This window comes from Muntiacus reevesi, chromosome 1 (genome assembly GCF_963930625.1).
Source record: "Muntiacus reevesi chromosome 1, mMunRee1.1, whole genome shotgun sequence".
NCBI lineage: Eukaryota > Metazoa > Chordata > Mammalia > Artiodactyla > Cervidae > Muntiacus > Muntiacus reevesi.
In genome coordinates, this window is record NC_089249.1 from 90,936,760 (window position 1) to 90,958,409 (window position 21,650).

General features: G+C 38.7%; 1 protein-coding gene and 1 pseudogene across 3 annotated transcripts; one reads left to right on the top strand and one right to left on the bottom strand.

The window, feature by feature from the left end:
• The first annotated feature begins 556 nt into the window (after positions 1–556).
• BCAS2 (BCAS2 pre-mRNA processing factor) lies at positions 557–16,526 on the top strand. Of its 3 annotated transcripts, XM_065906596.1 has the most exons (8): positions 559–756; positions 863–955; positions 3,643–3,713; positions 5,832–5,993; positions 11,409–11,459; positions 11,965–12,045; positions 13,143–13,299; positions 15,891–16,526. In XM_065906596.1, exons 1-7 carry the CDS (start codon positions 664–666, stop codon positions 13,267–13,269), a joined length of 678 nt encoding a protein of 225 aa, XP_065762668.1. In that variant the 5' UTR covers positions 559–663; the 3' UTR covers positions 13,270–13,299; positions 15,891–16,526. The 3 variants fall into 3 exon arrangements, with proteins under 3 accessions (XP_065762678.1, XP_065762668.1, XP_065762659.1); XM_065906587.1 differs by lacking the exon at positions 15,891–16,526 and having other exon boundaries at positions 560–756; positions 13,143–13,455; XM_065906606.1 differs by lacking the exons at positions 11,409–11,459; positions 11,965–12,045; positions 13,143–13,299; positions 15,891–16,526 and adding an exon at positions 7,874–8,184 and having other exon boundaries at positions 557–756.
• Positions 8,398–10,595, bottom strand: LOC136147277 (peptidyl-prolyl cis-trans isomerase FKBP1A pseudogene; annotated as a pseudogene).
• Positions 16,527–21,650: the final 5,124 nt, after the last annotated feature.

Consider the following 21,650-nt stretch of genomic DNA (forward strand, 5'->3'; position numbering starts at 1 on the left):
CTTTTTAAAAGATGGGATTAACGTGCAGTCACCCATTTCGCCCTGGGGCGGGGAGATCAGGTTCGTTTCCTTCTGCAGACCTAAAGCTTCGCAATTTAACTGGAGACTAGAGCCCACTCCCTGCATTTAGTCACTGCAAAGCTTCTCAGGACGCCGAGAACAAAGAATAGTGGGAATACAGCAAGGAACTGCAAAGGGAAAGAAGTTTAAGGGAAGAGGGGGAAGGTTAGGGGAGTTATGCCGAGATGGGAACCCAGTATCTTTCTCCCTGCCAAATCCTGTAGCCAGTTCCCTCCAAAAATTTTAAAGGATTCCACTTCCAGATACTCGAATCCTGGTCGAAACCGAAAGCCCCAAATGCCCCGCACTTCGCTGCCAGTCGACGGCAAAAAGATGGAGCAAGCGGGGACAGGAAACAGACGTACCGGGGACTCTGGGAAACCACGAAGTGACGTCATATCCGACCAAAACAAAAACGGCCGGGCAATTTCTAGCGGGCGCGCCCTCAGAATTAACAACTGGGCGTGCGCCAAAGCAGATACACAGGTGGCGTCATTACGTTAGTGTCGGGCGCAGGCGACGTGATTACGTTAGCGTCGGGCACTGGAGTATTGAAGTGAACCTGAACCGGCGCAGACTTAGAAAGCTACAGTGAACCTAAGGATGGCGGGCACAGGTTTGGTGGCCGGGGAGGTTGTGGTGGATGCGCTGCCGTATTTTGATCAGGGTTACGAAGCGCCTGGTGTTCGCGAAGCGGTAAGTTCGGGGTTTTGTGTAACTGGCTCAGCGCTGGCTGGCCCATAGTGCCGGAAGAAGTGCCTAACAATTTGCTGCTCGTACCCTGTCTTCTTTTCGTTCTTAGGCTGCGGCGTTGGTGGAGGAGGAAACTCGCAGATACCGACCTACGAAGAACTATCTAAGCTACCTGACGGCCCCAGATTATTCTGCTTTTGAGGTAAGTGTGATGTTTTGAGCCCAGCGCACAGTGAACCCCTTTGGATCGAGAGCCTTTGCCTTAAAAGCCTTCACTTAAAAGTGAATTGTAAATTCCAGCTTAAGTATTACTTGCTTCACTATTACTTACCCTGTTGTCAGTATTGTTAGTCAGTTGAAAATAGCTGCATTAAAAAAAAAAAAAAGAAAGAAAATAGCTGCATAGATAAGCCTCCTCCAGAGTTCTGAGACCCACAAGACTTCCGAGGGCTCCACAGACTGACCTAACAATGCAAAAATTAGTGTTACGTCTTTCCAAGATAAGTTTTTGCGTAAATTGTCAAAGGGATCCTCTTCCTCTAAGTATAAAACAAGTGATCTAGGCTGTTTTTTAAAATACACAAAAGCCTAATTACCTAAGCTTCTGAGAGCCACAGGATTGCGGCCTTTGTTTCAAAGCCTAAATATTTACTGAATGTATGTCGTTGATTGTAGAGATAAATAATATCTAAGTGAACCATACTAAACCGTTTAGATATTTTGCCTAGAAGTGCACCCAAAATACTGTGGGTGGTAGATTAGTCGCTAAGTCGTGTCTGGCACTTTGCAACCCCATGGGTGCCGGCCAGACTCCTCTGCCCATGGGATTCTCCAGGCAAGAATACTGGAGTGGGGTTGCCATTTCCTTCTCCAGGGGGTCTTCCCAACCCAGGAATCGAACCCGAATTTTATGCATTGCAGGCAGATTCTTTACCAACTGAGCTACCAAGGAAGCCCATCCAAAATACTGTTCCGGGTCTAATTGTTCAGTCGCTTAGGTGTGTCTGACTCTGAGACCCCATGGACTGCAGCGCCAAGGTCTCCCTGTCCTTCACTGTCTCCCGGAACTGACTCAAACTCATATCTATTGAGTTGGTGAGGAGAAGTGGGCGGTAGAGGATAAGATGGTTGGATAGCATCACGGACTCAAAAAAATAGTGGTTAAGTTTTAAGTAGAAGAGAGAGGTTCCTACTGACACACTTGTTTTCCCATGATTTTTTCTAAATGTTGTTACCCAAATATAGATGTTACCACATTAAGAACTAAGGACAGTAATGAGTCCTTATTAGCTTGATTTCTGAAAGTTTCAGATAATTGCATTCAGTCACAAATACTTGAGCCAGTTTTGTCTTTAGCTCTCTTAGATATAACCTGTGCTTCCTATCTTTATAGTTAGTATACTGATTATTTCTGTACTTCCTATCTTAGTAATTAGTATACTGATTATTTAGCACTTTTTATAGTGGGAGCTAATAGTATACTGTGCTCACTATCTCAGTCCTAAAAAAACTGTGTAAACTATATATGTTTAATATTCCAGTTTTTTAGATGGGAAAACTGGAGCTTAGGCTAATTTGCCCAAGACTTTAAGCACTCCTCAAACTATTTTTGAAACTGCTATTTCATTAGTTCATTTAACAACTGTTTCTGAAGATTGATTCGTCACAAATTATTAGAGAACAGGAGTTTACATTCTAGAGTGTGGAGACAGATAAATCAGAAAATATGAGATTGTTGATAAAGCTATACAGAGAATTAAAGTAATAATATGATGTAGAGTGACTCAGTGACTGCTTCAGAAAGTTTGATTGAGGAAGAGCTGTCTAAACTGAGATGAGAATGCTCCGTGAGTAGGGATCTTTTTCATCTTCTTCACCACTGTGTTTTCACTTAAAACAGAAAATAGGTACCCAAATATTTATCACTGAATGTATGAAGAGCTTCTAAGCCAGTTTAATGAATGCTTAGTGTATGCCATTTATGCCTAGAGTTCCGTTTATAACTTAGCTCTGTGAGTGCTGTCTCAGTCTTTGAAGAGAGTTAAGTTAAAATTTCAGATCTGTCACTTGTCACGTGAGTTAGGTAAGGGCTCTGAGGTTACATGGCTGAAGATAGCTTGTACTGTATATTTGTAGTTTCTTTCTTACCTAATTGTTAATTTTTACTCTGTCACTGTGCATAGGGTTCTATCTAGAATGCCTTAGTTTCTACAGGAAACTAAATAACCATATTTTCTTGAGAGTCGTGTGAAGCTCAGCAGTAGTCCAGGAAAGGCTTTCTCCAAGAAGACATACTTAATGCAAAACTTTTAAACAGTTTTGCATTAAGTTTTGCATTTAAACAGTGAATGTGGACTTCTAGAACACCTTTTTAGCTTACTCTTTAGTCTAAATGAAATTGGACCTAAAGAGGTAGAACTATACCAAATTTTTTTGAAAATAGTAAAACTGTTAGAGGCTTCTCAGGTGGCTCAGTGATAAGGAATCCACCTGCCAATGCATGGGTTCCATCCTTGGGTTGGGAAGATACCCTGGAGGAAATGGCAACCCACTCCAGTATTCTTGCCTGGAAAATTACATGGACAGAAGAGACTGGAGGGCTATAGTCCATGAGGTCACAAAAGAGTCAGACATGACTTGGTGATTAAACAACAAAAACAGCTTTTCTTTGGGGGCCCCTTTTGAAGTGGGTGTGTGCCTGTGCACTTTTCCACATTCTAGCGAGCACTGACTCCAGAGAAGAGTTGGTGATGGGGGGATGATCCATTGTTATAGGTAGTAGTAAAGTATAAGTATTTAAGAAGGTTAGATCCATTATTTGTTTGGTGGTTTTTAATTTGTTTGTTGATATGATTTTGGAAATAATTCTTTCTTCAATTTATATATCAGACAGACATAATGAGAAATGAATTTGAAAGACTGGCTGCTCGACAACCGATTGAATTGCTCAGTATGAAACGGTAAGTCCTATTCTTGGTTCAGCTGGGCTCAGATCATTCTTTATTTTTAATTTATTAGTAAAACAACTGTCAGTTCAGTTCATTTCATTTGCTCAGTCGTGTCTGACTTTGCAACCACGTGGACTGCAGCGTACCAGGCCTCCCTGTCCATCACCAACTCCTGGAGTTTACTCAAACTCAGTGTCCATTGAGTTGGTGATGCCATCCAACCATCTCATCCTCTGTCATCCCCTTCTCCTCCTGCCTTCAGTCTTTCCCAGCATCAGGGTCTTTTCCAATGAGTCAGTTCTTTCACATTAGGTGGCCAAAGTATTAGAGTTTCAGCTTCAACATCAGTCCTTCCAGTGAATCTTCAAGAGTGATTTCCTTTAGGATGGATTGGTTGGATCGCTTGCAGTCCGAGGGACTCTCAAGAGTCTTCTCCAACACGACAGTTCAAAAGCATCAATTCTTCGGTGCTCAGCTTGCTTTATGGTCCAACTCTCACATCCATACATGACTACTGGAAAAACCGTAACTTTGACTAGACGGACCTTTGTTGGCAAAGTATGTCTCTACTTTTTAATAAGCTGTCTAGATTGATCATAACTTTTCTTCCAAGTAGCAAGCGTCTTTTAATTTCATGGCTATAGTCACCATCTACAGTGATTTTGGAGCCCCCAAAAATATAGTCTGACACTGTTTCCCCATCTATTTGCCATGAAGTGATGGGATCAGATTCCATGATCTTAGTTTTCTGAATGTTGAATTTTAATCCAACTTTTTCACTCTCCTCTTTCACTTTCATCAAGAATCTCTTCAGTTTTTCACTTTCTGCCATCAGTGTGGTGTTATCTGCATATCTGAGGTTACTGATAACTTATGTAGCATGTTCAAATAAATGTGGAAAAGGAAAAAAACTTGTCTGCTTTTATATTAATACATGTTTTTTCATACAATAGTTACACTCTTGGTTTATATAATCTTGTTAATGTTCAAAAATGTTCTTTCCACCATCATTAAAATGTAAACTCTTTAAAATCCAATAACAAGAGAATGGAAAAGTAAGTTCATGTTTAAGAATTCCCAAGGACATGTTCCTGATTAGACATGTAGTGCTTCACTGTTACACAGTGTTAGTAAACTCAGAGTGCCTGCATAGTTTGACTTTGGTTCTATTATCTCTCTTCCCATACCACTTTACTACAAAACTGTTTCTCCTTCCTCAGGGAAAAAACCCGAAACATTCTTTTGTTACTTTCTCTAAAATGGAGAATTGGGTTGCTTACCATCTGAGGTCCCCTTCAGCTCTAAGATAACTATGAAATGAGAACCAGTATATAATCTGGCAGAGCGGAGAGGGCCACATGAACAGTGGGGTTATCCTTTCAGCATACATACAGATTATAAGAGGGATTTGAGCCTATAGAACCAAAGGACCAGATTTCGTCTTTTCTTGTGCTCCATTTCCTATCTGGCCTGACATGATAAAAGTAGAAAAACTTCTAAGACTCTTTAGTTCTCACATTTATAGGTGCTTCTGCTCTAAAAGCTTTTCACGATGGTAGCTCTTTCATAACAGCATATTTTAAACCCATAAGTAGGTTATAATCCATTAAGCAGTTTATTGTGAAGTTATAGTAGGACATCACAGAACTTTTTTTAAGGAAGATAATATCAGAATGCGTTGCATGTAAAGTTAAGTACTGGTTTTGTGAAACTTCTGTTCAGTTATGTGTATTTGTATACTGTGTCACAGTGTAAAATATTTCTTATTGTGGGTTATGATTTGAAGTTCTCAAAATGCTACATTTATGATGCTAAGTATTCTTTAGTAACATTTAATAGCTAATATAACAGTCCTTTATGTGACTGCATACTGTAGCTTATTGTATCATTTCACATTGAAGTGAACAGTTATTTGTTGCTGTATATCATAATGCTAGATCTTATTTGTAAATTGATTCTTAGGATAAATAGGCTTCTTATTATGCAAGGTCTACAGTCTTCTGGTTGGTTTGTGTTTTTTTCCAGTCTTCTGTTTTTACAGTGTGTGTAGACCTACGAGGCATTCTGTTCGGAGTAGAGAGAAAGATTTGGAGGAATATGTGTTTTTATTGCATTGTTGTTTAATTTCAGATACGAACTTCCAGCCCCTTCCTCTGGTCAGAAAAATGACATCACTGCATGGCAAGAGTGCGTAAACAATTCTATGGCGCAGTTAGAGCATCAGGCAGTCCGAATTGAGAATCTGGAACTAATGTCCCAGCATGGATGCAATGCCTGGAAAGTGTATAATGAGTAAGAAACATTTTTTTTTCTTAAACCCATCCCATCTGTTTAAGGGGACCTAAACCTAACACATTTATTATATAACATTGCAGTAACAAGTTCTGAGGTCTGATTTACAAAACAGCTTGGTAGTAGACTATAATCCTTAATGTGGGGGGCAGTGCTTTTACACTCAGCTCTCATTAGTCGTGCTTTCTGCTTTTTAAAGTGGCCTTGAATACTGAATTAGCAAATACTGAACCATTTCAGTATTTGGGAGAAATACGTACATGTGTATATATACACATCTCACATAGATGATAATCTTACACACTTTATAACGACTCACCCTGACAGATTCTGTATTTTATTTATTTTATAAAAAAGAAGACAAAGTTCAGAAGTGTTAAGTAGCTTGCCAGAGTTGGAAATTAAACTCTCTTCTCTGGTTATCTCTGCATGAGACCTGAAACAAGAAGGTGGAGTATCCCTTTGTTCTTATTTAGCTGGAAATGCGCATGTTTAGCAACTCTGAGTTTTTTTGCTGCTCTGAGCACATCCATGAATGATCTCAGAATTCTGCAAGGATTGATTTGGGGGTTACAAATAAATTTGAGTTAATGGGCAAATTCATTTGTACAGAATCTGCAGATGATGAGAATTGATTGTAAGCAGAGAATTAACACCAGAACCAAGAGTGCTACTGAACTCCTATTTTTTCCCACAGAACTAGCTTTTAGCTTTAGGTTTTGCTGTCTATGGTATTTAAGGTTCAGTTTCCAATTCGTAAAAGTTAGTGGTTAGATGATCTTCATGGCTTCTTTGAGCCCTAAAATCCCACGTTTCTATTAGCAGTTTAAGGCCATTGACTCTCATGACTGTATAAAACCATTTGTTAGAGTATGATTCCTGAAACAGTAAAGCAAAAATCACAAAATGATAAATAGCTTTTCTCAAGTTTTCAGAATTATGTTTAAACTTCTTTGGTCACATAAGGATCTGTGGGCAAAATCCAGAATGTAAGAAACTGCAGAACAAACAGTCTCTATTGTGAACATTGCAAGGCAAATAAAGGAACACTGGAGTTAGGACGATTAAGAAGTTTAAGAGAACAAATTAATCCAAAACAGCATGTATTTCATAAAGTGAAAAATGGGATTTTTGTTCTCAAGAAACTTTCTTTATCTAGTTGAGGAGGCAAGATATTCTAGGCCAGATAACCAAGGAGTTCATTTTGGCAGTATGGAGGCATGTGCTTCATTGTGGTCTCTAAACTGTAGAGATCCGAGAAGGGGACATTAAGGATTAGGTCCATTGTAAAAGGATGAGATGTGAGAGTGGGGATTATTGAAGTGTAGTTGAGTTTTGTGTTAGTATGGCATAGTGATCTGGTATTTTTGCAGATTGTACTGTATTATAGGTGATTACAAGACAATGGGTATAATTCGCTATGCCATACAGTATACCCTTGTTGCTTGTCTCCTTTACATATAATAGTTTGTATCTGTTACCTGTCCCTAATTTGTCCCTCCTCCGCTTCTCTCACCTTTGTTAACCACAAGTTTGTTTTCTATATCTGTGAGTCTGTTTCTGTTTTGCGTGTATATTTTATTTGTATTATTTTTTGAGATTCCATATATAAGTGGTATCATACAGTATTTGTTCCTGACTTATTTCACTGAGCATAATATTCTCTAGCACCATCCACATTGCTGCATGTGGCAATATTTCCTTCTTATGACTGAGTAGTAATTCCATTGTTGATGTGTATATATGTGCCACATCTCAAATTCAGCCATCTGTTGGTGGGCACTTGGGTTGCTTCCATGTTTTGGCTATTGTAAACAGTGCTGCTACACACATTGGGATGCATTTGTCTTTTCAAATTACAATTTTCATTTTGTTTCCAGATATATGCCCAGGAGTGGAATTGCTGAATCATATGGTATTAATAGTTCTACTTTTAATTTTTCGAGGGACCTTCATACTGTTTTCTGTAGTAGCTGTACCAATTTACATTCCCATCAGCAGTGTACAAGATTTTCAGAAAAGGGTGAAATATGGATGTTTAGAGGAGAGTGAGAACATTCTAGGAATGGAGGAGAACATAGATGGGGAGCAGGGGGGAAAGAGATGCCTTGGATTGAACATTGCTTTCATAGTTAAAGCTGTAAAGCTTTAATAATTATTCTTTACTTAAGTTCCAGGCTTTTTTTTCTTTTTTTTTTCTTTTTTTGAGAAAAGCCAGCATAAAGCACTTTTATTGCAATCATCTAAGTGCAGGGTATGGGGGCAGGCTGGGGGAGTAGGCAACAATTTCTTTCACCAGATCACTACACAGGACAGCAAAGGGGTGGGAGGGGGGGGCAAGGAGAAGCCAGGAAACTCTGAGATCAACAAGAAAAGCTGAGCATCAAAAAACAGGAGTTGCTGAAGCTGTGGTGACCAGCATCATTTTCTCAAGACAACACTCAAGGATTCGTCATGATGGCTTGGCTTTCATGGGAGTTAAGTGTCTACAAACAGCATCTTCAATTTAACTTTCTTTTAAAGTTCTTAAAATTTAGGAAGTAGAGCTTGGATAGCTATGCGATTACAAAAACCCAGGATATCCATCCATTAGAAAAACCACAGGATGGAAGCAAAAAGCAAAGGCCAGGCCATGAAGGTTTCAGAGATCTCAGGGAACAGACATCTGCAATGTCCCAACATCTCAGTGAAAACAGTCTGCTTTCAAAAGGCAGAGGGTCTACGAGGAGGGTGAGGGTGTGGCAGTGGAGGCAAGTGCTCTCCCCCTTCCCACTGCAGTTTTGGGTAGGGCTTTCAATTCAACCCAATGACATCTCTCAACTTGGAGAATAATTCGGCCCTCAAAAGCACCTTGAATCTGCTATGGCTTTGCAGCACAGCAGCAAGAACGTTTAATATATAATAGATAAAACTTTCATCCAATAAAATATTCTTGCACCCTGCCCCCCCCCAACACCAATTCCTAGTCTAAAGTTAACCCATTACTTGTGTTGTTAATACTTGACTAATACTTAATTGGAAACCTAGATCCAAAGGACTGAAACTCAGTCTTCACCCCAGAACAAAAACAAACTGAGTAATTTGAGGTTTATGGCATATACTTCAGGTCAACACACATACAAGGAGAAAGGGGAAGAGCAAAGCCGGTGACAGGACACATTCAGTCTGGGAAGATGTTTATACAAAAAGTGTAGTGGAATACAGACTCGCTGTGTGCGCCTGGAGGCGCCAGATCCTTCTGTGGCACCTCCAAGAATGGGGGGCTCAGGGAGGAGGCCACTCCTGTCACCCCAGTTTTAGAAATTCCACCTCAAAGATGAGCGTGGCATTGGGTGGGGTGATGCCTGGGTGCCCAGTGGCACCATAGGCATAGTCTGGGGAGATAGTCAGCTCGGCTGTCTGACCCACGCTCATCTGGGCAACCCCTTCTTCCCAGCCTCAGATCACCTCCTGCTTGCCCAGAGCAAACTTAAAGGGCTTGTTTCTGTCCCGGGAGGAACTGAATTTCTTTCCACCGTCAAGCATCCCGTGTAGTGCACCACACAGGTCTGGCCGCGCTTCGGGAAGGTGTGTCCGTCTACGGGAGAGATGGTCTCCACCTGCACTCCCATGGCTTCGGTAGAGGCGGACGCTGGGTTGGCTGATGGGCTGCAGCTATGGGCAGTGTGGACGGAGGAAGGTCCAGGCTATTTAACATGATACTCAAAGCAAAAGTCTAGTCTTCTCTTTGGTGACTATCATAAAATCTGCCTCCGAGCCTTTAGTCAGGCTTTACCTCCTCCTGAAATACCTTTTAACTATTCTACCCAAATTCAGCTTATTCAAGGCATGACTTTAATCTGTTTCCTTTTCTTCCCTGATTAAAATTGTGCCTCTGGTACTCTCCATCTTTTGAGTAACTATACAAATCACTATGCGCATCACTTGTTTTCCATTTAATTGCATAACACTTTCTGTTGTCAGTCTTTCTTTTGCCCATTATTGTGTCTCCTCCAAACCCAGTGGATGTTTCTCCAGAGGAACTATACTGTATCTTCTCAAAAGTAAATTTTCTTTCTTTGTGATAGGATTCGCAGATGTCCAATATGCTGGGCAGAAAACTTTTCAGTTTTAAGTAGGTCTTGGTGCAGAACTGCTTTTAAAAAAACAATATTTCATTAATAAGGAGGGAATTCTTTACTTGAAACTAAAGGGAAACCTTCAAGGTCAGCCCCTAATTTTACAGATAAACAGATTTAGCCCTTGTGATATCTAATGACTCATCCAAGGAAGCATAGCTATTTAGGGCAGAGCTGAGACTAGACCCCAAGTCTTCTGATTCCCATGGTATGATATGGTCAGTTTCAGCATTCTTAATACTTGAGGAGGGACCTGTGTGTTTAAGAGGGAAGCTAGAAGAAGGGAGAAGACAACAAATAAGCTGGACTTTCAGAAAGAGGTGATTCAAAGAAAAGTTCCCTATTAATGGTCAGAGGTCAGGAATAGAGTAATAAGCTTTATTGTTTTCAGGGTGGAATAATTGTCAAAGTGGGATGAGCTGAAAGAAAGCCTGGAGAGGCACCACTGTTTGGAGACCAAATTGGTATAGAATTAGAGTTAGTTTTTGAAAATCAGTTGGTAGAGATAGGAGAATTAACTCCGAAGAGAAGGAGGAAATTTGAGCCATAAAAACCCAGAAATAATACTGGATCTAGAGCAAGAGCATAATAGAGCCAGTATGGTTGAAATGAACTCTCCTGCCTTAAGAGGAAATTGATAAGGTATGTGAATTATATCTTAGTAAAGCTGTAGTTTAAGAAAAGAGAGAGATTGAACTCTACCCTTGAGCCATTTCTCTAATGATAATTGCAGGTAACTCTATATAACTCAACCTCTCCCCTCTGCTGGTTAGAGCTGATTTGGACTGGAATCTGAATCTGCAGCCTTCCACAACAGTTCTTTTCTTCTCTCTAGTTAGCAGTAGACAGGAGGAGAGAGTGACATACTAAATGTAGGTAAAGAAATAGAGATAAAAGGAGGTGTACTCATGAGTGATAAAAAGAGTGCTCATGAGATATTCCCTAAGATACGATAAAAGTACACAAAATCATAATTCTAGTAAATAGCTTGGGTTCAAGAGTTTATAAGACCTGAATTCACCTCTGAGACTTAATCATGTTTGTTACCTTGACCAAGTTACTTAATCTGAATACAGTGTCCTAACCCCTGAAATGGGGATAATGATGTCTACCTCATAGAACTCTTGTGAGAATTAGGTTAGTATTGTAGAGTGTCTAACATGATGTCTGGCACAGGGAACTCAAAAAACACTGGCTTATTTTTAGCAAAAAAACTTGACCTTGTGTCAACTAGACAGTATACTTTCAGTTAGCACTATTTGTTTTTAATGTATATTAATCTGATTTTCTTTTTTAGAAATCTGGTTCATATGATTGAGCACGCACAGAAAGAGCTTCAGAAGTTAAGGTAAATTGTTTTTCTTTCTATTTTAGAATGAAGTTTAGGTGAATCCTTAGTAAATACAATGAGAAGAAAAAGGAACCACTGGACTATAGTCATATGAGAGTAAATAATTGATGATCCACTCTGTCCAGTGTTTAGTGTTGGGTTTGCCCTACCTGAGTTGAAAAGAAGTAGACATGAGATCTGAAAACATCTCTCTGGGGTCATTTGCAGTTTGCAGTTATTGAAATGATACTTTTAGAAGGAAAAAGTAGTAGAATAATATGTATAATATGATTTATATTAAATTAAAAACACACACACACCCTAACCTCTGTATATATATACATACAGGAAAGTATCTGAAAGAATACTCACCAAAAACTGAACGAAAGCCAGCACAAGGAAGGAGGGACTGTCCGTTCTTAAGCAGCTAAAGACATGTTAATTATAGACTTTTCTGTTGATTTTAATCTTATGTTAGAATTAGGTGGGCTGTATAAATATCTTTTTTTTTTTTTTTAAACAGGAAACATATTCAAGACTTAAACTGGCAACGAAAGAACATGCAACTCACAGCTGGATCTAAATTAAGAGAAATGGAGTCAACGTGAGTATCTGTAATTTCATCACCTTTTAAATTGTTTGGCATGTGTTAAGATCAGGACTCAACAATATGATTCAAACACTATTCAAATAGAGTGCCACAAGTATCAAAGAAATGCTTTTCCGGAATCCCAGTCTTCCCTGCTTCTGCCTGTTTCTGAAGGATGAGCTTGAAAGGAGGTTAGAGTTACAAACAAAAAATTGAACCACTGCTAATTTATTCTTAATTTTAGAGCCCCCTGTTTTCCATCCACTACTTCTGAATAGAATTCTACCCTTTAAAAGGGTAAAAAGTCTATTTTTAAACTCTTACGGGTGGGAAATTCCTTACTTTCTTGATCATTTGTGTATATCTCAGGAGTTTTTCCTCTTTGTTTATATATTTTGTTTTCTTAATGTTGTTCTTCATATATTCAAATAAATATGTACAAATCTCTGAATATAGTCATTTTTTTTTTTACCGTTTCTTTTCTTTTTTGACTTGCTCTTTCCCTAATCTCTCTGCCTCCATTACCCACACCATTGTCCTTATTCCACCTTCCCCTCATCTTCTGAGTACCCCATGTTAGCAGTCTATTACTGCATCTTTCCACACTCTTCTTCAGATTGATATAATCTTCTGCATGTACATATGTGTTCATTTCATTTGTCCTAGAGATTTTTTTCTGAGAGAAGGGGAAGATTCTTTGAATCTGTGGAATTCTGTCTTAGCAGCTGTAGAAATTTCTTCATTTTTAACTATTGCCTTTGCCTTATTTTCTATCCTTTTCTAACCCAATTAAATACTAACTTCAGTCACTCTTTCGTATCTCTTCAGCTCTTTCTAATTTGTTCTTTTTTTTAATGTTTTATTTTGAGATAATTGTAGGTTCACATGCAGTTTAAGAAGTAGTACAGAGCAGTCCTGTATACATACCCTTTACTCACTTTTCCCCCTAATTGTGCCTCAGCTTTTGAAAATGTAAAGCTAAAAGGGAAGGTTAGTATTATGGTTAAAAATGTATATACTGGTTAAAAATGTGTATAGTTTTGTGTATACTATAAACATCTTGTAAGAGAAATTTCTCTTTAGGTAATTTTCCCCTCTGTTTTCTTTTCTAGCTGGGTATCCCTGGTCAGTAAGAATTATGAGATTGAAAGGACTATTGTACAATTAGAAAATGAGCTCTTTCAAATGAAGCAGCAACATGGGGAGGCAAACAAAGAAAACATACGGCAGGACTTCTGAAGTAGACTGGCTTGGTGGGTAGAGTGGAAGGTACGTTGGGCTTTCACAGAACATCAAGCACCTTAACTATGAAGAACATCAGCATCTTTTGGAAGCCATCAGTGGTTATATGTTTAGAAACCATAAAATGTGGGTAGTTGTATTCTGTTTGTACATTTTAGCAAAATAAAAAACTTCAACATGGTGGTGGTTTGTTTTGTTTTGTGTTTTTGCTATTAAAAGAAGAGAGAACTTTAGACTTCCAAGATGAGTATGACTTTAGAATAATGTTCATAAAATAAATTTTGAGTCGCTGGGATCGTATTTTGTACCCAAGAGATCCTCACTGAAAGTTTTCAACATGTACAAGAAGTTGGAAATTTTGATTTATTAATATAAGTATTTCAAATAAAGAGGTAGTTCTAAACAAATTTTTAATTACCGAACAAGACTAAAGAAATACAGTGGCTCCATATATGTTATCTGTGATCATCATCACTGTAAGCAACAGTTACATAAAGCTTAGTATGTGCTGAGCACTGTTGTAAGCACTTTAGGTAGATGAACTAAACTTAACATGAGTTAAGAAAAAAAAATGGATCCTCACAAAAGTCTATGGAATTACATATTCTTCTCATATACAAACTGACAGGTTCTGATGAAGTAATTTGCTAAAGTTTTTTTAGCTAGAAAGTGTTATCAAGGTTTTGAAACCAGTAGTTAGCACTATGGTTGTGTTCTTATCCCTCCACTTGTAAAGAATTAAATTATAAAAGATTCCTAACCAATTCAGAAAAAAATATTTACAACATATCAAAGGATACATAGTCTTCCTGTACAGAGACCTTTTACAAATCACTGAGATGAACTCCCACCAGAAAAAAGTTAAAAGATGTTTAGCATTAAAACCTAGAACTTGTCATACCTATTACATTAATAGTGCTTTTTGTTCAGTCACTAAGTCATGTCCAACTCTTTGTGACCCTATAGACTAGCATATCAGGCTTCCCTGTCCTTTACCATCTCCTGGGATTTTCTCAAACTTATGTTCATTGAGTCGGTGATCCCATCCAACTGTCTCATCCTCTGCTGCCCTCTTCTGCCTTCAATCGTCCCCAACATCAGGGTCTTTTCCAGTGAGTCACCTCTTCGCATCAGGTGGCCAAAGTATTGGGAGCTTCAGCATCAGTCCTTCCAATGAATATTCAGGGTTGATTTCCCTTAGGATTGACTGGTGTGATCTTGCTGTCCAAGGGACTCTCAAGAGTCTTCTCCAGCACCACAGTTCAAAAGCATCAAGTCTTTAGGGCTCAGCCTTCTTTATGGTTCAACTCTTGCATCTATACATGACTACTGGAAAAACGATAGCTTTGACTCTACAGAAGGTGTGGTGCTTTTTTGGGGGGTGGGGTATAATTGACAATATTAAGGGTCAGTGTTTTTAAAGCTACAAAAAAGTCCGTAATTTGTATATGACTTTTTTTAAATCAAAATTTTTGTGTTTATACACTCATACTTTTTCTCTCTATATAATAGTATGGAGTTTCATTTGTTATCAAATATTCAATATTATTAGGTAGAGCTTATACCATCAGCTTTACTTATCTTTTATATAGCAGTATATATAATGTATTGAATATTTTCATACGTTGCTCTTAAAAGTGACTGGAAAATGAATATATGATATTTGTTGAAACTGGCAAGTCTTTAGCTTCAGTCAGAAGCCCATTGGTCTTGAGCTGTTGACTGCTTAATTAGAGGACAATAGAGAAATGTATGAAGTACTTAGAAAACATGTCAAAAAAAAAAGTTACAGTGGTGAAGTTTAAAAATCTTTAAAGATTAGAATCAGCATCTAAAATGCATCATGATAGCCCAAACCCTAGGAAAAGTTCAGTAGCATGTTAAAACTGTTGACGATAAAGCTTGCTATGTATGTCTTTATGATGGGAAGGGGAATTGCATTTTAATTTCAACAATTTTTTTTAAATTTTATGATGTGTTGAACATGACTCGGTCAAACATGACTGAGCCCCATGGGTTGATAGTATACTTTTCAAAGTTAGCCACATTCAAAGGGAAAAGTACTTGTATGATTTAGGATTTTTCTATGTTCTAGTTTTCTGGAAACAGCATCCTTCTCCCACCCTCTCCATTTCCACTTCTAACTTTTCTAAATTTACTTAGGAAGGTATATAGAAAAGGAAGTGACTTTCTATCATATGGGCAAATATCTGAAAGGTTATACACTATTTTTAACTGGCTCAAGATCTATGAATAGTTTCAAGGGTTCCATGAACTGCTTCACATCCTGTTTTATATGTATATATGCATTTTTTTTTTTTAGTTCTACCACTTTATTGCTACCAACCCATTTCCCTCCACCCTTGTGCACACATGCTCAGTCATGTAATCCCATGGACTTCAGCCTGCCAGACTCCTCTGTCCATGGACTTTTCCAAGCAAGAATACTGGAGTGGGTTGCCATTTCCTTCTCCAATATGTATGCATTTTTAATAGAGTATAATTTGCATCAGATTCCCAAAGGGGTTCATAATGCAAGAAAGATCCCTCCCCTGGTAGACATGACTGTTCTGTCACATCAAGTTCCATTCTTCATTCTTTCTCTCCCTTCTCCCCAGATTCAACCTCAGCTGAACTGCATAATTTTTTTATAAGAAGTCCATCATCTCCAGTTTTCTTCTGTACTGCCAAGACTGAATGGTTGGATGGGAAGCACATGATTTTTGGCAAGGTGAAAAGAGAGTAAGGGACTTCACCAGTGGTCCCGTGGCTAAGACTCTGCACTCCCAATTCAGGAGGCCCAGGTTCTCTGATCAGGAAACTAGATCCCACATGCCCGTTCCACACACCATAACAAAGATGGAAGATCCTGAGTGCTGTAACTGAGACCTGCCACAGCCAAATTAATTTTAAAGAAAAAGAGTATGAATATTGTGGAACCCATGGAGTATTTTGGGTACAGTAATAATAACGAGACCTGCAGGAAGATCACCATTGCTGACTGTGGACAACTCAAAAATTTGACTCCCAGACCATTTCTTCTGTAGCTCAGGAGAGCACCCTCTACCCCCATCTGCTCACAGTCTCCTATAATCTGTGCTTTTGGTGCAGTTCCTTGGGTTCTATGTTTTCTTTACCTTCTGGATTGCAGAGGTAAGTTTATGATTATGATATAATGACAGCAAAGCCTGTCCTACAAGATCACAGGGAGGGGAGATCTGTTACATGTTTAAAAATAAATCAGTCAAAATATCTTCCAGCTCATTCAACATCATTTCTGGAAACTAGAAAGAAAAAAATGGAGCCATACCTTCAGAATTCTTAGAAAAAGTTTACAATCTAGGCCTCATCAGGTGTTCAAATTATCAGTTAAGAATAAACAGAATAAAGATTAATTTCAGTCAAATGAGATCTTAAAAACATTTACCTCCTGAGCATCATAAGGCGCTACTGGAAGATAAACTTCTGATCTAACACAGGGGAAGGGTAGAGGGACGCTTCCAAGGAGATGGGTAAAAAGATCCCAGGATTATATCTGTACACTCTATAGAGGGTAACCAGTTCAGGTTGGAATAGTGTGACTCGAGACAAGCATTTAGAGAGCTATCACAAATATGCCCACTACCATGGTATCAACTTTATACCTTGAGGAGCAGGATGCCCAGGTGAGCTGGCACACATTTCTAACTTAGACTTGACTTGCTCAATGTCCTGATGAAATTCCTATTCCCCTCCTTGACCTACTGGAAGTGTTCTGCTGTGTCCTACTTCTGAAGAGTTAGTTCAGTCGCTCAGTTGTGTCCGACTTTGTGACCCCACCCACTGCAACATGCCAAGCTTCCCTGTCTATCACCAATTCCCGGAGCTTGCTCCACTGAGTCAATGATGCCATCCAACCATCTCATCCTCTGTGTCCCCTTCTCCTGCCTTCAATCTTGCCCAGTATCAGGGCCTTTTCCAATGAGTTGGTTCTTCAAATCAGGTGGCCAAAATATTGGATCTTCAGTTTCAGCATCAGTCCTTCCAGTGAATATTCAGGGCTGATTTCCTTTAGGACTGACTGGTTTGATCTCCTTGCGGTACAAGGGTCTCTCAAGAGTCTTCTCCAGCACCACAGTTCAAAGGCATCAATTCTTTGGTGCTCAGCTTTCTTTATGGTCCAACTCTCACATCCATACATGACCACTGGAAAAACCATAGCTTTGACTATACGGACCTTTGTCAATACAGTAATGTCTCTGCTTTTTAATATGCTGTCTAGGTTTTTCATAGCTTTTCTTCCAAGGAGCAAGTGTCTTAATTTCATGGCTGCAGTCACCATCTGCAATGTTTTTGGAGCCCGAGAAAATAAAATCTGTCACTATTTACATTGTTTCCCCATCTATATGCCATGAAGTGCTGGGACCAGATGCCATGATCTTATTTTTTGAGTGCTGAGTTTTAAGCCAACTTTTTCACTCTCCTCTTTCACTTTCATCAAGAGACTTTTTAGTTCCTCTTCGATTTCTGCGATAAAGGTGGTATCATCTACATATCTGAGGTTATTGATATTTCTCGCAGCAATCTTGATTCCAGCTTGTGCTTCAGCTGGCATTTCTCATGATGTACTCTGCATATAAGTTAAATAAACAGGGTGACAATATACAGCCTTGACATACACCTTCCCCCATTTGGGATCAGTCCATTGTTCCATGTCTAGTTCTAACTGTTGCTTCTTGACCTGAATACAGATTTCTCCGGAGGCAAGTAAGGTGGTCTGGTATTCCCATCTCTTGAAGAATTTTCCAGTTTGTTGTGATCCACATAGTCGAAGGCTTTAGTGTAGTCAATGAAGCAGAAGTAGATTTTTTTTTTTTTAATTCTGTTGCTCTTTCTATGATTCAGTGGATGTTGGCAATTTGATCTCTGGTTCCTCTGCCTTTTCTAAATCCAGCTTGAACATCTGGAAGTTCTCAGTTCGCGTACTGTTTTTTGTTGTTTTTTTTTCCCCTCACCTTTACTCTCCTCCCACTGGTTAACGTACTGTTGAAGCCTAGCTTGGAGAATTTTCAGCATTACTTTGCTGGCGTGTGAAATGGGTGCAATTGTGTGGTAGTTTAAACATTCTTTGGCATTGCCTTTCTTTGGGATTGGAATGAGAACTGAAAGGGGTAAACTCAGTTTCCTCTCTTGGTGACTTACTGTAGGAGGGATAACTTGTCTCTCTGGTATGTGTTATCCTCTCCTATAAAGAAGTTTTAGCTGGGCACACAGCTGCTCAATTAAAAACTGATTTTCCAATTTCCTATCCCATCATCCAGGTATGCCGTGTGACTGGGCTGTGTTCAGTGAAATAGGACCTGAGTAATGTTTACAACTTGCAAGTCATGCTCTTTCTTTAAATGTACAGTTGATTTGCAGTCTCATGTTAGTTTCAGGTGTAAAGCACAGTGATTCAATTGTATATATATGTATATATAACTGAATACATATATTCTTTTTCAAATTGTTTTCCCTTATAAGTTACTACAAACTATTGAGTATAGCTCCCTGTGCTCTACAGTAGGTCCTTGTTGGTATAAGTCATGCTGTTAATTTTTTACCAACCAGGAATCTTACACCTGAATAGTGATGACATATCTAATATTACACCATAAATTACTGTCAAGCTACATTAGAGGAAATGGTGGTATACAGACAAGGAAAAAGGAGAAATCTGTGCAGATATGATGTGAATGATGTGCTTAATACTTAGTTTACTTAAATGATTAAATAGTCTGTGTACAGTAGCAGGAAATTTTCATTTTAATAAGGTTTGGCTACAACTTAGGAATTCATATTTATTAAAATGGGATTTTACTGCACAGTAACTGACATTATCATCAACTGCAATGTTTTGAGTTACCTTTGGTTATACTTTGGCTTTTCCAAAGTTGATTTTGCACCATCAGTTAAAAATTGACTACAAGAGAATGTCAAACCAATTGAGAATAGAAAGAAGTATGCCCCAAATATTAATTTATATAAAATTTGCTACAGATGTAAATGCCTTTAAAATGGGCATCATCATTTGTTACAACCAAATCTTGTTCATGTAAGTGTATAATCTCACTTTGCAGAGCTAGCAATAATATGGATGGTAGTGCAAATGTACTATTATATCTCAGTAAGTAAAGAAGTGCTTTAAATACAAGAGGAGAAGGAAGGGTGTTCATACCCCCAATATGAGATTTTCTCTCTCTAGATCTTAAAATTTTTTGTTCAAGTGATTTGGATATGGAGTTTAAGATTACATAATTCAGGACAGTAAAAAGCTCAGCTTCACAGATTTAATGCTATCCGTATCAAGTTACCCATGACATTTTTCACAGAAATAGAATAATCCAAAAATTTACATGGAACCATAAAAGACTCAGAATTGCCAGGGCAATCCTGGAGGGGAAAAAAAAAGAGGAGGGAAAACTCTCCCAGACTTCAAACAATACAACGAAACTACAAAGTTGTAGTAGTCAAAACAGTGTGGTGTTGGTACAAAAACAGACACATGGATCATTGGAACAGAATAGAGAGCCCAGAAACACACCTATGGTCAATTTATCTTCAGCGAAGGCGGCAAGAGTCAAATGGGAAGAAAACAGTCTCTTCAGCAAGTGGTGCTGGGAAAGTTGGACAGCTGCATGTAAATCAGTGAAGTTACAACACACCCTCACACTATGCACAAAAATAAACTCACTTAAAGACTTAAACATAAGACATGACACCATCAATCACCTAGAAGAGAGCACAGGTAAAACATCTGACATAAATCGTACCAATGTTTTCTTAGCTCAGTCTCCCAGGGTAATAGAAATAAAAACAAAATTAAACAAATGGGACATAATCAAACTTACAAACTTTTGCACAGCAAAGGAAACCATTAAAGAAAATGAAAAGACAACCTACAGAGTGGGAGAAAATATTTGCAAATGATGCAATAGACAAAGACTTCATTGCTGAAATATAAAACAGCCCATACAATTGAACAACAACAACAAAAACCCAATCTAAAAATGGGCAGAAAATCTTAACATATTTCTCAAAAGAAGACATGCAGATGGCCAACAGGCACATGAAAAGATGCTCAGCAAAGAAGAAAAAAAAAAAGAAAAGTGCTCAGCGTCACTAATTATTAGAGAAATGCAAATCAAAACTACGATTGCAGTACCATCTCACACTGGTCAGAATGGCCATCGTTAAAAAGTCTACAAATAACTAATGCTGGAAAAAGTGTGGAGAAAAGGGAACCCTCTTTACACTGTTGGTAGGAATGTAAGTTGATACAGCCACTATGGAAAACAGCATGGAGTTTCATCAAAAAGAGGATCATGGATAATAGTAAACAACTACTGAGCCCACACAGTCTGGAGCCCGAGCTCTGAAATAAAGGATAACTAAGACTTGATGCAGAGAAATAAATAGGTATTTTTTAAAAGAAGAAGAACAAAATAATGTCATTTGCAGTAACATGGGTACAACTAGAGATCATTATACTAAGTGAAGCAAATCAGAATTAGAAAGAAAAATGCCATATGATATCACTTATATGTGGAATCTAGAATATGGCACAAATGAACCTATCTGCAAAACAGAAACAGACTCATGGACATAGAGAACAGACTTTTGATTGTCAAAAGAGAGGAGGGAAGGGGGCGGGATACACTGAGAGTTTGGGGTTGGTAGATGCAAATGATTACATTTAGAATGCATTATTAACAAGATCCTAATATATAACACAGGGAGCTATATTCAATATACTGTGATAAACCGTAATGGAAAAGAATATTAAAAAGAATGTATCAATATGTATGTGTATAACTAGGTCACTTTGCTGTATAGCAGACATGGACACAACATTGTAAATCAACTGTACCTTAGCGGGAAAGTCTCACCTTCATTTCCCCTCAGGCTTCCTTTTATCCTCCATACTGTACAAACAAACTCTTTCAAAGGAAAGATGCATGTACAGCATAGTAAATAACTTTGTTAAATTGAATTCTGTTAATGGTCAGATATGTTAGGCTTTTGCTATAGCTGTAATTAAATCTTGGGTTTCCCAGGTGATGCAGTGGTAAAGAATCTGCCTACCAGTGCAGGAGACACCAGAGACATGGGTTCTCCTGGGTCAGGAAGATCCAGAGACATGGGATCCCTGGGTCAGGAAGATCCACTGGAGGAGGGCATGGCAACCCACTCTAGTGTTCTTGTGTGTGCTCAGTCGTTTCTGACTCTGAGACCCCATGGACTGTATCCTGCTAGGCTCCTCTGCCTATGGAATTTTCCAGGCAGGAACACTGGAGCGGATTGCCATGCCCTCCTTCAGGGGATCTTCCTGACCCAGGGATCCAACCCACATCTCTGGT